Consider the following 14,533-nt stretch of genomic DNA (forward strand, 5'->3'; position numbering starts at 1 on the left):
TTAGAAAGGACGCTTTCCCTTCTCGTCAGGGATATAGCTCAATGCTGTGAAGCTTTTACTATGACTAACAAATAGGCAACAGAAACAATACTGGAAGAATGCCTTTGCCTTATTAATGGTTCGTGCTCAGAACTTTTTGGTCCAGTGATCAGAGGTTCTCCCCGAGAATCCCTCGGTGCCGGCTGGAGGTCCTGCAATCCCTCGGACCATTGAAGTTCAAGAGCAGCGTCCTACCTGGGTACCCAAAATCTATTACTAGAAAGCAGCAAAATAATTAACTTTCTAAAACTTAATGTTGGAGTTTTAGAAAGCAGGCATTCTTTACTGCAGTACTGAACGCACAGGGAATAGTTCTACTCAAATGTGCGTACCGAAAAGACACTCCTATTAGATATTTATGCCATGCTAACATACATAATCATTACATTTCTGCGAAGTACTTATCATTCTCCATTTCTCCCCCTTTCCCTTTTTTTTTTTTTTTTTTTTTTTTTTAATATATTAATGTCTTTTGTACATGCATATTGGCACCTCTGGGCAGTTGTCGGGAGCCCTCAGGTGAAGGTTTATACTTTTCCTCACGGTGTCTGCTAGTTGACCTTTGCTCTTGTGCAGACGCAGTTCTAAAATCACGCATACCGTGTCCTCCAAGATTGCTTCGTTATACAAAAGCTGTTGTGGGAGATAATTGCCAAATATGCAAGGAATGTATTAATTGGTGTGGGTGGTGCACCCACAGCAGTCATCAGAGTACTTGCGTTTGCTGCAATTTTTTCAGTGTTCCCTGTGTAATAGGATCATCCAGAGTGGATCTCTTCTGCTTCCACGTCAGAGGTTGCTCCCTGAGAGTGAGCGTGGTCACCTCTGGCATCGGATTCTGCGTTACGTTCTTTCAGCTCATGATATAGCTTCACATATTTTGCCGGTAACCATCGAGGGCCTGTTGAAAGAAGAACACACGCATACCCTCTTCCCCACGTTATTAGTTCTACAGGACTTGTCCATTGTGATTCCCCAAATTCTTTATACCATACCTTTGGTCGAACCACAAATGGAGGGACCATCCCGAATTGACGGTCAGCTGCTGTTGTAAATAATTGATCATCAGAACGATCTAAAAAATTAAGTACATTAACTGTTCCTGTGGGGTAACACTGCCCATAGGATTCCCCCTTTTTTGTTTATTTAGCATAGCTTTGAGGGTCCCGCGGACACTTTCGACAATGGCTTGTGCAGTAGAAGAATGTGGTATACCTGTAACATGTTGTATACTCCAGTCCTGTAGGAAAACAGAAATTGTCCGTCAAACGTTCCTTTTCTCCCGTATGTGCCGTGGCTACCAGAAATCCTGAGAAAGTATCCACACTAACAGGTACACAACGCAGTCGACCAAATGTTGATATATGTGTAACATCACTTTGCCACAACTCATCAGCTCGTAAACCACGAGAGTTCACTCCTGCACACGATGGTACGGGTGTAATACATTGACAATCAGGGCATGCATGAACATTTTCTGTGGCTTGCCCCTGGGACAAAGCAAATTGTTTATGCAAGGAAGAGGCATTTTGATGAAAGAGGTCATGAGATAATCGGGCTTGCTTAAAACTGTGTGGCAGTACTGCTGCCATTGTCAATTTATCTGCTACAACTTTTTCCTCAGTTATTGGTTTTAGTAGAGTAATATGTAACTATATATGCATTATAAAATATACACGTACACAATTTTCTAATTTCAATAGCAATTGCATCTGCAATGCGTTGAACAATATTCACAACATATGCAGAATCTGTGACAACATTGAGTGGTTCAGTCGAAAACAATTCAAAGACGTGCAAGGCCGCTGATAGCTTAAAAATCTGTGTGGATCCTTCAACAACTAAAATAGATGATTTCTAATCTGATGAATTTGTTTGTTTCCAAAACACTGTTCGTGCTCCTTTAATAGGAACAGAAACACATCGGTTTTTTGGCTGCAATGAAATTTGAGAGAGGGAATGTAACAGCTTATGTTGTGGAAGGGTATAACGTATGTTATTTAAATAATCAGCTAGAGCGGCTTGCAGCGATAAGGATTCACTGTTTAATGCCACAAAGTCATCTTTACCCAGCAGCAGGCAAATAGTATCCACTTGCTGACAGTGATTCCAACCTTGTGCTATTAAGGACACTATGATGTGTACCTTTGAAGTCAATGTTTTCATGGGCGTATGAGACAAAAATATTCATTCCAGAGTCTTCAACTTCTGCATGTTAACACACCACTGATCGAAAAGAGGGTAAGGCTGTAAAACAAAACCTTCATAAATGATATACAAATTTGTTGGCAATTCGACATTAATTCTGAAGGTAAAGGCAATTGCAATTCTATCTGAAATCTTTTGTAAAACAGTTTTTGCTTTTGTCATTGATCTTCAGGAAAATAATAAATCTGAGTCCCTTTTAACAAAGTAAATAGAGGGGAAAAATCTTCAGCTGTAAAGTCAATATTTTCACCTTTCAGCAGAGTGAATAACATCATCTAGATAGACCATCTAAACCTTGGAAAGATAATAAAGTCCAGCTGTTTGTTCACAAGGAATTCTACTGCAGTAATTGAATTGTATATATTTTTTTGTAACGAAGTCCTTGAATGTCAGAAAGATGGTTCTCACCGCGCCTCTTCTGGGCTGGCCGGGACGGGCCGGCGCGCTGGGATTGAGGGAAGGGGCGGGGTGGGGAAAAGGGGGGGGAGTGAGGGGGAACCGCGCCGCCGGTTGCCCGGGGGGGGCCATGTACCCCACCAGGTGTAAGGTTTGCTGACCCGTTTGATGCGGTGACTGCTGGTGCGGCGGCTGTACAGCGTGTGAGGGACTGTGCAGTTTTATGTTGGAATTCACCTCGTTTTGATCTCAGGTCAGGTATGCCAATTGCTGTAGAGGGACCCTGTCGTGCACTTTCGGGATGCCGGATTTTTACACCCCACTTCCCATTTCTCTGGATTCAAAGGATCGTCAGGTTCTGGCAGATTTACTTCCCACATTTCTCATGTTCGGTAGGAATTTCGTCGTATGCAGGGTTAAATTTCAACAGACTGCTGCTGTGTCCTTGCTTTTGAGATAAGGACAGAGGAATAGCAGCTGCTTCTAAGATAGTCTCTGTAAGTTTTAGAGCATTTAAAGCTGTATGCACTGATTTCCAAGTAATGATTTTCTCAGGGATTTTAAACTGCAAGACTTTGTTCTTTCAAACTTCACTGTAAAAAATTCTTTAATGGAGCCTTCGCTCCTTTTCTCAGTGACTGTCCCATTCTCCAGCGAGCCGGGGGGGGGAAACAGACCTGATTCCTGCTCAGGGTCTGTTGGACCCAGCCCTTGCTCACGGCTTTCTTCAGGTGGTAACTTAGTGGCCACTTCTCCGGCCAAACACCCGTACTTACGATTGTCATCCATTAACCTGTACCACAGGACAGGCTAAGGCTTGTGTACCTCTGATAATGGTGGCAACGTTCCACTGTCCATCTAGGATGGCATCTCTTATAACACCACTCCAGCGGGTAGGTGTGATCCGTGCCAGAGGCCCAGCTAAACATCTCGGAGAGGAAGCCTCATTTTCCCGGTGGGGGGGGTTGGTAACGATTGACATATGCTGGAACTGTGAGCTCTTGTCTTGAAGATGCTGCAAAACTGACTGCAACAGATCGCACGCTTTTTTTTTTTTTTTTTTTTTTGTTGTTGCAATTCGTTCTGGCCGCCATCAGAGGGCGTCGGGAGTGGAGACGCCTCACTGGAACGTGGCAGGGGTGGATAGAGAGGAGGGGCCGATGTCGTAAGCCGCACCCCTTCTCCCTCCCCCTCTGAGGGTGGTACTAGCCGCTCCTCCCCTCTTCCGGAAGGCAGCCGCTCCTCCCCTCTTCCGGAAGGCAGTCGCACTTCCGCGCCCGACTCCTCCCCGTTCCCCGGGGGCGGTCGTACTACCGCGTCCGGCTCGCATTTCGAGTTGATGTCTCTGGCAGCAACTTCCGGTGGGCCATCCCCCTCTGCGCCAAGACCAGAACCACACTCTGCACTCGCTCGAATCTCGGCAATTGTGTTACAAGTGATCCCAGTCATCCCTCTAACAGCAGGTAGCCCGAAAACCCGTGCTAATGTCCCAGGCTTAGGCGCGTGATCTTTCCCAGGCTCTGGAGCTAGCATCTGAGCTGCAGCACACGCCACCTCTCTTTCAGCTTTCATGGCTTTTAAGGTCTGTAATACTGTTCGCCAGAGCTCGCGGACGGCTTTTATCTCCTTTCCTCCTTGTCCTCCCCCGTTATTGTCCTTTCCCACATCGTCTCTCCTAACTCTTGCCATTCCGAGATGGAAAACAATAGCAGGGTATCCGCAAAGTGACCCCATCGTTGCCCCAGTTTAATCAACTTCGTGAGTTGGTTTGCCATTGCGTCTATTCCTCTCTTAGAGAGAATACCGACTAGCAATGTTGCCGCAGCCGCTATCTCCATGCTTGCGACCACGGCCTCCACGTTCAAATTTAGCTGCACCAGGTAGCCCCAGTGTGGCTCGAAAATTCCTGGGAGTCGGCCGTCCGTGCCTGCCCTGCGCGTTCGCACCCAGGCAGGACCCTCCAAGCCGTTGTTCCCACGCCCCCCATCTAGCTGCTCACCGCAGACTGAGGGACTCCTGCAGGGAAACCAACAATCCTCTGCTACCAAATGTTGGCGTGGGTTACGGATCCATTGTAACGATGTGACCCCAATATGAGTATGATCGTTCAACCTTTATTAGTCAGCAAAACTAGGTTTATATAGCAAAACTATTACAGCATCTGAATGGTTAAACCCCCAATCCATATATAGGCAAAACTACTGCAACTCGTCGTGATTGGTGCAGAGCTGCATCTCGAAGTGAAAACAGTACTCTGGCAGGAAACAACAACGTGGCAGGAAGGAAGTGACAGTGTGGCAGGAAACGGTGACGTTCCCCCTGCTCCAGTGTCCCGAGCTCATCGCTCTGCCTTCCCAGCAGGGTTCCATGTCAGCCGCTCCCAAGGCTCACTTCCAGATCGGAACCTGGGTCGCTCAACGCACCAAACTATGTCCCCTCTTGTCCAGCCAGGACTCCACAATTGAGTTCCCCTCTAATAGCTGCTGTTGCAAGCGCCACAGTCAGGCGGTGTTGGCCTGCGAGGGCACGTCCTGGGCTTTATTCTGCTTTCGCGGAGGAGCAGGAAATGTGCAGGGAGAATCCCCAGCAGATGCAGTTTCATGTGAACCGGGAGAGAAAAAGGAAGATCTGGTGTTAGTTCCACAGCACACCGACCCCAAGAAGTCCGTGGGCGACTGTCAGGTGTGACGGGACGCTGGAGGGATCTGGAGAGATTTAAGCCCGCCAGAGGAAACAAAGGATGAAAGGGACACGTGCAAAGGAAGAAGGCAGACTCTCCATCTGTGGCCATCAAGCAGCAAGCTTTCTAAAGCCCACGAAGGAAATTCCAGAGGCTGCGCACAACAGATGAACCCACCCAAATGGCATCTGCTTACACTTCAGAGCCCTGAGACCCCTTTGCCCTCAAGTGCCCCGTTTTCCAAGGAAGCTCAGCAGAGGGCTTTTCTGGAGCACAAGGTTTTGCACCAGCTTCTGCCTTCCTCCCCACCAAAGCACAGGATCATCTGTCTTTCAGCAGACAAAGCCCCGCTATCGAAGCCAGGCCAAGGAATTCTCTCAGCACAGCACGGGTCCATCCTTCCCAGGTGGACACAGGTAGAATTTGTCCTGCCAGAACACCTTCTGTGCCCACCCACCTTATGCAGAGAAAGCCTCAAAAGCAAATCAGCGCTTTGGGAGCTCAAGACTCCAGAGGAACAAGGGTCCTGAAATCGGTTCAATTTTTCAAGCCCACCTGACCACTGAAAAGCCACATCTGGAGCTGCTTACCTGAGCTCGATGGATTTCCGCTCTGTGCCCTGGTGTGGCCCTGACTCTCTGCCTTGCCACTGAAGCATCTGCGCCACGGCTCCTGAGGGCTCTTAGCACTGGCTTCTGCTAACATCTCATTAGCCCTGTGAAAAAGGCAGGAGCATGCAAGAACAGCTGTTACTCATCGTGGCACAAAGGTGTTCCCCAAGGGTGATGCTACATTGTTGGACTCATGCACACAGACTTCCCAGCCACCCAAAGGTACTGCTTCTCAGGCTCTTCTGAGCAACCTGTCTTATATCTTCCCTTGTAGGACCTTTCCTAGAAGGTGGTAGGGACTGCAGGCTCCCTCCCTCCCCCTGCTGTAAACTCCAACCGACGATGCACCGCCATAACGGCAGCTGAACAAAGTCTTGTTGCCTCACAGGCTCCTCTTGTGTCCCCTCTGCCTTTCCAAGTGTGTCTATCCTAAGGTGGAGCAGAAGAGCAGCAGAAATGAAGCTCCTCTTTTCCACCACCATGCAGCAAGGAGAGACGGCTACAGAAAACTGTTTGAAGAAAAAGAACCAAAATGTCCTGCAGACAGGCCTGATTCGTTGTGTTACTTCAGGGTCAGTAAAGAGAAAGGCAAACAGGCCTCCGTAATGGGAGAGCTCAAGGCGTGCTCTTCTGAGAAGTACGCCGTCTTGAGCGTACGCATCCTGCTGACGAGATCCAAGAAAGGGAAGTGGGGTGGAAAAGCCACAAAGAAGAGGGTCATATTCCCATAACATGGGGGAAAAACAGAAGATATCTGGACTTACATTTTTAATGTCTTTGTGAGGCATCTTCTAACCTCCTGGTCCACCAGATAACGTTTGTCGGAGCTTTTTAGTTCAGCCTGCGTACATGCCAGTTGCAGTGCGGTGTTCTCCTGCAAGCTCTGTGCTCTCTCCAGCTCCGATTCCAGAACGCTCACTCTCTGCTCCAGCAGTTTTCTCCAGGAGGCGTCAGTGGGGCAGATCTCCTCTCTTCTGGCTTGAGTGGCTGCCTGTGTCTAAAGCAGAAGGCGCAACTTCAAGAAACAGGAAGAAAAAGACAACGCCCCCGGCTCTCAAAAAGCCTGCTCTTCCTGCCATTTGTACACAAAAGCTAGTATTAAACAGCCTACAGCACTGCATGGACAGGGAGAAGGAAAAGGCGGCATCTTTCTCATGCACACAGGTCCCACCACACTCACAGACGCACTTTGACGCAGCCTTTTGCAGCTCCCCAGCTTCCCTACGGGAAAGGCAAACCCACAGCACCAACAAGGAGAGCCGGATGCCCAAGACCAAACACCTAAAACGCCATCGCCACCACCACGAATGAACACAACACGGGCTACAGATGCAAATGGTACATAAACTGACCTGCAAAAGTGGCCTGAGATGCTGCTTCTGTCCCGTTTCTGCCTGTGCTCGCTGTTCACGCTGTTCTCCAGAAAGCGCTGCTGCTGTACGAGCCACGCCAGCAGTCGCCAAGCCGTGCGGCACAAGAGGAGCCACCAGCCCTCGCAGCTGCTGGTTTGCAGCTGCAAGCTGCAGAGATGTTTCACACTCCAACTCCAGCTGCGCGGAGAGTTCACACATATGGATGCAGGGAATAAATAATCTGTCTTAGGCAGAGGGGTCTCAAATCTCCGCCAAACTCAATCACATGGCCACAACCTCTGCACAGTGTCGGAACAGAAGCCAGTCTCCAAAGAGCACGGCCGCCTCGTTCTTCCCCACCCAGGTGCTGTCCCAAGCTCACTGCCTTCCCACAGCCTCGTAACGAGCTCCCTGAAGAGCCAGCTGACTTTTTCAAGGTGAGAGGGGAGGAGGCAGCAAGGAGAAAGGAGCTAAAAGTACCCTCGAGTCTGGACAACTGTTGTTAGTGATGAGGACGCTCATAACGTCCTCAGAGAAGTCTCTCCTGTATTTGTTCCCAAACTATTTTCTTGTCTGGCACTCTTTGAAGCAACGGAACAGCTTCCTCCATACTGACAGGTTTACAGACTTTGCATACCTTGGCCTTAGCCTTGTCCAAGTCCTCTTGCAAGCGGGAGTTTTCCTCCTTCAGGTAATCACGTTGGAGTGTGGCAGCTTTCAGTGACGTTTCCGCTGTCCACTGCTTTCTGAAAGCATCAGTGAGCTCTTCTTGCAGCCATCCCACTGTTCTCTAGGGAAACAATGTCACGGGAGGACAGAGAAAAAGGTAAGAAGCCAAAATCTGTCTTTTGACTTGCAGTTACTAGATAATATACCGAGATCAGTTCTCTAAGTGCATCGCAAAGCAGAGCAGCCTCATCCCCTGGAAGAAGGCGGCATCTGCACAGCTGACGGTCTCTAGCCATCCTTAGCAAGTGAAGACAACTACAGAAATGCCATCTCTGAAGGAAGATTTCTGTTTCCAGCACATTCTGCTGGGAAGATGTGGAGACTGTATCTACGTATGTGTCTATAAGCACGTCTCAAGACTTGCCGGCACCTTCCGCAATTCCAACAAAACCAGAACCAGCTCGAGTGGTGGACTCCCACGCACGTAGCTTACACCTGCTGACTTTCTGGAGCACCAGACAGCCTTGGGAACTGCTCTGCTTTCAGTCATTCCTGCTCAGTGATCATCTCACCTCTTTTTCTACTTTGTCCGCCTCGCATGTAAAGGCATCGCTCACCTTATGTTCTTGGGCGGTCTTGTTCCGCACCTCTCCCAGCTGCTGACGGAGGAAAAGGTTTTCACTCTGGAGCTGGGACAGTTGTTCCTGCAGCCCTTCTGCCTGCTTGATGGCATCTTTTCTCTCTTCAGCGTTCTTCGGGGGTAGAGCGTGCTGCTCCTTTGCCTGCCTCCGGGCCTCATGTAATTCTCTTTCTGCTCTATCTAAAGCCAGTGTCTTCTCCTGGAGAGTTTCTTTCAGTTGCTCCACTTCCTGCTCCAGCCTGCCAGCTTTTCTTTTGGCTTTGCTTAGCTGCTGACACAAGCTCTTGTTGGTCTCCAGCACCTCAGAGATGTGTGCGTGCACAGTGAGCCAGAGGTCACATGCTCTCAGAATCTCTTGCGCATCTACACTTTCTGGTGTCCCAGGACTTCTGAGGCTCCGGTGGCAAAGGGACGAATCCAACCCTGGGGTCCGTATTCGGGCTGTGATGTTTCCTGCCTGCTCAAAGGGAAAGAATAAAAATGGACGGAACTTAGGAAATCAGCTCAAAACAGGAGACAGCGGCAGCATGTCACAGACCCAGTAGAGGACTGTCACCAACTTGACGTCGGATGAGAAAAGAGATTCCAAGAACCCTGCCTTTGGCATTACTCATGGAAAAGTCTTCTTCTGCATTAGGGTGTGATAGAAGCCTAAAAGGAGTCTCCAATGTAAAGCCTTGGGGTTTACATACCTCCCCCTCAGAGATTTTGCCCTCCTCGATGGCTTCTTCATCAGCTGGCGACTCACGGCCGGCAGACTCCCAGTATACGGCAGGCTCATCTACATTAAAACCACACATTTTTGGAACCACAGTGAGCTAATACAGCTCCTTGGTGCCTAGAGCGCTTCCCGAATCATCGTGCTTCCCGAGACAATCTTAGCACAAACACACGCCCCAAACCCATGAAATCCTAGCGAGCGACCTGTCACAACGCGGATGCAAAATGCATCTCTTCTCCTGCTTGGGAGTTCGTCTCCTCGAGCGCACGCGCCTGCGCCATGTGCCAGGGACATCACTCGAAGTGACGAGAAAGGAGCCAAAAAGGAAGCAGTGTCTCGAGAATTCTGCTTCCCAGGGACAACACCTGGCAGAGCATTTGTTCCCGGATGACAAGGAACCCCTCCACGCCGTTTCCAAACACCCTGTCTCCCTGGCAGCCCACCAAAAGGGCAGGTGACAGCCCTTTTCCCCATCGCCTCCTCCGCGCTGGAGAGTCCTACCTGCTCTCCCCAGAGCGCGTGCACGCCGCCTAGCTCCAGCAGCTGCTGCCCTGCGGCGAGCTCTGGGTGCTGACACCCCTTTTGCATGGCCTGGAGCAGCTCCTCCCTCGTTTTCCTGCTCCCTGGGGACCGCAGGGCACACACTGGGTCTGGGCCTGGAAAGACAGACAGCACAACCTCTTGGACTCACCGCAAGAACAACGGCCCTTTCCATCTTTCCCTCCCTTGGGAACCAACACGCCCAGGCACGAAGCGAAGCCCCAGGGCAGGAGAACAGCCCAGGAGTTTCCCAAAGAGTTCCCGCCTGCCTGCGCCCGTTACCTCTCATCCTTCTCCCGGCAGTTGTTGTCACCAACAGCCGCCTGCTTCTTCACCGGCAGCGGCGCTGGGGCCAAGCCCCCGGTGGTGGACATGCAGTGCTGCTTGTTCCAGACCTCCTGCAAGATCTCCTTGTCAGCGGTGCTTCCGAAGGACACATGCTGCTTCTGTGCCCTCCTCCTGCACAGGAACCGCCAGATGCTCTTCATGGCCCAGCAGCAATGGGCACCGCACTGCCTTGCCTCTCACCGACGAGCGGTGGCAGGCACGATTGGGTGGGCGCTGCCGGGTGCCGGCTGCCAGCAGAGGAGCAGAGCCCTGAGGAGCGGCAGGGCACAGGCAACTGCCTCCGGGCTGAGCCCACCACCAGCAGCAACGGCAGCACCAGCACAACACCACTGGCACAGCACCAGAAGCACCAGTACAGCAGCACCAGCACCAGCACAGCACCACCAGCACAGCACCACTACCACCAGCACAGCACCACTACCAACAGCACGGCACCAGTACCACCAGCACAACACCAGCACAGCACCAGCAGCACCAGCACAGCACCAGCAGCACCGCCAGGTACTGTGTGTGCAGGGTCTGCGCCAGCGCCCCAGGTCTAGCGAACGCGTGTGCTGACATCATGAACGGCTCAGTGACATCATAAGGTGCTGGGAACTGGGCAGTGCTGGGGGCAGAGGCCTGCAGGGCGGACGTGCCCGTGTGCTCAGCACCTTTCTGCACACACCCAGGCCACGTGCCCAAGGGAAACGGCCCCTGACGCACGGTGTCCAGGGCCACGGGCTTGCCCAAGGCCACCTCTCCAAGGCTCCCAGCTCCCTGCACGCTCGGGGCACCCACCGTCCTCCTCTCCTCTCCCAGCCCCTCTGCGGCACTCGCCTGCCTGCCTGAGAGACACATGGGCTCGGCAGGGCAGGCTCTGGCCGCCAAGGCTCCCTGCAAGCACGAGAGGCGGTGGCTGGACACCCCGTGTGCCATTTTGGGCTTCCTGGGCTCTGGCTGTGTGTTCTGGGGCACCCTGGACCCCTCGGGGCACCCCTCTCTGCAGCCCTGGGTGTCCCTTGGAGGGCACCCCAAGCCCCCGCTGTCCACTGTGGGATGCCCCTGTGCCTTGCTTTTGCTTGCTGGTCTGCCCGGTCCCCCTCAGCGTGCCGTTTGGGGTGCTCCGAGACCCTCGTTCAGCCCTCTGGGCTTTCCCTGCACGTTCCTCTCTGGCTTTGGATGCTGCCTCAGGCCATGGCTCTGCCTTTCAGGGTGCCCCAGGCCCCTGTTGTGTGAATTGCAGTGCTCTCCTGGGCAACGGGTGTGCCATTCCCCCGTCCGAGCACCCCAAACGATGCCGTTCTGAGCACCCCAAGGCCCCTCGGAGTGCATTTTCGGCTCCCCCAGCTCCTTGGCGTGCCTTTGGGTGCCTCTGCAGGCCCCGCAGTGTGCTTTCTGCTGCACCCCATCTCCCCTGGTGTGCCTTTCACTACGCCCCAGGGCAATCGGTGTGCCTTTTGGGGCGTCCCTGGGCTCGGTGCGTCCCTGGACGCAGGACTCCCGGGGGGTCTCACCACAGCGGGGCAGAGGGACACAGTCACCTCCCTTGCCCTGCTGCCCACGCTGCTGGGGAAGCAGCCCGGGATGCAGTTGCCTTCTGGGCTGCAAGCGCACATCGCTGGCTCGTGTCCAGCTTTTCATCCCCCGGCACCCCCAAGTCCTTCTCGGCAGGGCTGCTCTCCACCCCTTCATCCCCAGCCTGGATTTGTGCGTGCGATTGCACCCGCCCCTTGCACTTGGCCTTTTTCAACTTTTGGCAGCTTGTTGCTTTACTAAGCTTTCTGCTGCTTTACGAAGCTTGCATTTGTTGACTGGACAAGTAATTATGGCTCCGGGGAAGATATGCTTCACCCCACCCCTCTTCCATTTGACTGAGTTTGTCTACAAATTCCAGCCTCCACGTGGCTCTGGGATCACACACACACACACACACTTGCCGTTGGGTAAGTTGAAAAAAAGCTGTTGAATAATTTAGTTGACATATATCACAGAAATCACCAGGTCAGTCCATTTGGCAATTCTTCCCCTGCAGTCCTTCTCATCCCATGGCAACAGGAACCCAAAACCTTGCAGTGGCAGAAGAGGAGCCACCAGCCCTCGCAGCTGCCGATTTGTAGCTTCAAGCTGCAGAGATGTTTCACACTCCAACTCCAGCTGCACAGAGAGTTCACACATCTGGATGCAGGGAATAAACAATCTGTCTTAGGCAGAGGGGTCTCAAATCTCCGCCAAACTCAAGCAAATACAGGGAGCGAGATCACAGCTGCAATCCACCGAGTTTGTATTTCAATCTCGGCAAAAGACACTTGGATTTCTGAAAGTAAGTTACGCCTTTCAAGGCCTTGCTGACAGGACTGCTCCAGCTTCCATCCGTCCCTCCTGTCCAAAAAGGCACCATGACAAAGGCACTCGACTCCTCCTACAGCACCGTACAGCGTCCATGCCTGTGAAGATGCTCTTTCCCATTTCATTACATTCACTGAATTTCGGTTGCTTCCATCGCACTCCTGTGCTGCCCCATCCCTTCTTGTACGCACACCCCCGTGCTAATGCCTGGGGGGGACAGTGTGGGGGAAGAGAGAAGAGGTTCAGGACCTTCCTTGAAGGGTGAAGCCTGGCTTACGAGACAAAGGCAAGCAAAATGTTCCTTGAGGGTGGTCAAGCAGGACCTGCCTTTCGTGAACCCACGCTGGCCAGATCCCCTGGCTGTTCTGCCCATGCCCGTGAGTGCACTCAAGATGAACTGCTCCATAACCCTCCTGGCACCGAGGTCACAGAATCACACAGAATCACAGAATGTTCAGGGTTCGATGGGACCTCTGTGGGTCATCTAGTCCAACTCCCCTGCCGAAGAAGGGTCACCTAGACCAGGCTGCACAGGACCTTGTCCAGGGTGCTCTTGAATATGTCCAGAGAAGGAGACTCCACAGCCTCCCTGGGCAGCCTGGGCCAGGGCTCCGTCACCCTCAGAGTGAAGAAGTTCTTCCTCATGTTCAGACGGAACTTCCTCTGCTTCAGTTTGTGCCCATTGCCCCTTGTCCTGTCGCTGGGCACCACTGAAAAGAGTTTGGCCCCATCCTCCTGAAACCCACCCTTGAGATGTTTATAAAGATTTCTAAGGTCCCCTCGCAGCCTTCTCTTCTCCAGGGTGAACAAGCCCAGCTCCCTTAGCCTCTCCTCGCAGGAGAGATGCTCCAGTCCCCTCACCATCCTCGTAGCCCTGCGCTGGGCTCTCTCCAGTAGCTCCTTATCTTTCTTGAACTGGGGAGCCCAGCACTGGACACAGTACTCCAGATGGGGCCTCACCAGGGCAGAGTAGAGGGGAAGGAGAACCTCCCTCGACCTGCTGGCCACACTCCTCTTAATGCACCCCAGTGTCACCGAAAATCCGGGAATAAAACCTCGTAACACCAATGTAGTGTTAAAAGGCAGCACTCTTTATTGCGGCGCCGGATGCACGGGGGATAATTCCACCGAACGTGCATACCCTATACCCTTTCCGTGCAGTTTATATAGATCAAAATATGCATATTCGTCTGATTACATAAGTTCTTCCTTTCATAGCCACATCAGTCCGTTTTCATACACTCCTCCCACTCGCGCTTGCGCAGTGCCTCCTAGTGGTGGTCATCGGGGGTCCCAAGATGAAGGCTTATCCTCTTCATCACAGTTTCTGCGCAAACTCAGTCCTCTTCTGGCTCTTGTCCCTGCAGCACGGGTCGTCTTGACCAGTTCTAGGCACCTGCTAGTTTTAATTAAAACTAACTTCTTTGAGGGGAGATGTATGACTTTTTGCTTCAGTTAATTCACACAATAGATAGGTACCACAAATACACCTGCAACTACTTGGTAACGCTATTTCTATTAAAAATCCCCCTTCACCATTATTGTTTAACATTAATGGTTACGTAGGGACTAAACCCTCTGTTCCCTGACCTAATGTCCAGATGGGCAGGGCTGTACAAGGGACATAGCAGCATTGTTGGTGCTTTATGATTAACTAATTCCATCACCTTGGTTACACCAGGATCCCATTAGCTTTCTTGGCAGCCAGTGCACGCTGCTGGCTCATGGTCACCCTGTCGTCCCCCAGCACTCCCAGTCCCTCTGCAGCAGGTCCGCCCCAGCCTGTACTGGTCAGGCCGACAGCCCTGCGGTGCCCCGCAGCTCCCCTGCAGCCGGGCCTGCACGGATGAGGCGAGTGGCTGGGCCAGCCCCTCCGCCCGTTCCCAGCCGGCCCCACGGCCCGGGGGGTCTCCGGGCGGTGCGGAGGTCCCTGACTGCTTCCCCCGGGCTGGGGGGGGCTGACGAACCGCGGACAAAAGGCCCAGGGCCTCCGGCTGCCGG

General features: G+C 52.3%; 1 protein-coding gene across 1 annotated transcript; it reads right to left on the reverse strand.

The window, feature by feature from the left end:
• Nucleotides 1–4,754: 4,754 nt before the first annotated feature.
• Nucleotides 4,755–13,748, reverse strand: LOC142363354 (uncharacterized). Its single transcript, XM_075437286.1, has 7 exons — nt 13,731–13,748; nt 12,620–12,739; nt 11,024–11,080; nt 7,287–7,484; nt 6,699–6,931; nt 5,914–6,038; nt 4,755–5,186 (listed from the first exon to the last, which is right to left on the reverse strand). Exons 1-7 carry the CDS (start codon nt 13,746–13,748, stop codon nt 5,182–5,184), a joined length of 756 nt encoding a protein of 251 aa, XP_075293401.1. The 3' UTR covers nt 4,755–5,181.
• Between the last annotated feature and the right edge of the window lie 785 nt (nt 13,749–14,533).

The sequence above is a fragment of the Opisthocomus hoazin genome, chromosome 16 (genome assembly GCF_030867145.1).
Source record: "Opisthocomus hoazin isolate bOpiHoa1 chromosome 16, bOpiHoa1.hap1, whole genome shotgun sequence".
NCBI lineage: Eukaryota > Metazoa > Chordata > Aves > Opisthocomiformes > Opisthocomidae > Opisthocomus > Opisthocomus hoazin.

Coding starts and splice junctions, on each gene's coding strand:
- LOC142363354 (XM_075437286.1), bottom strand. Junction 11,081..12,619: donor TCTTCACAGGCATGGACGCT/GTACGGTGCTGT, acceptor TCGTGCTTGCAG/GGAGCCTTGGCGGCCAGAGC. Junction 7,485..11,023: donor TGTGTCTCTCAGGCAGGCAG/GCGAGTGCCGCA, acceptor CTCTCCGCGCAG/CTGGAGTTGGAGTGTGAAAC.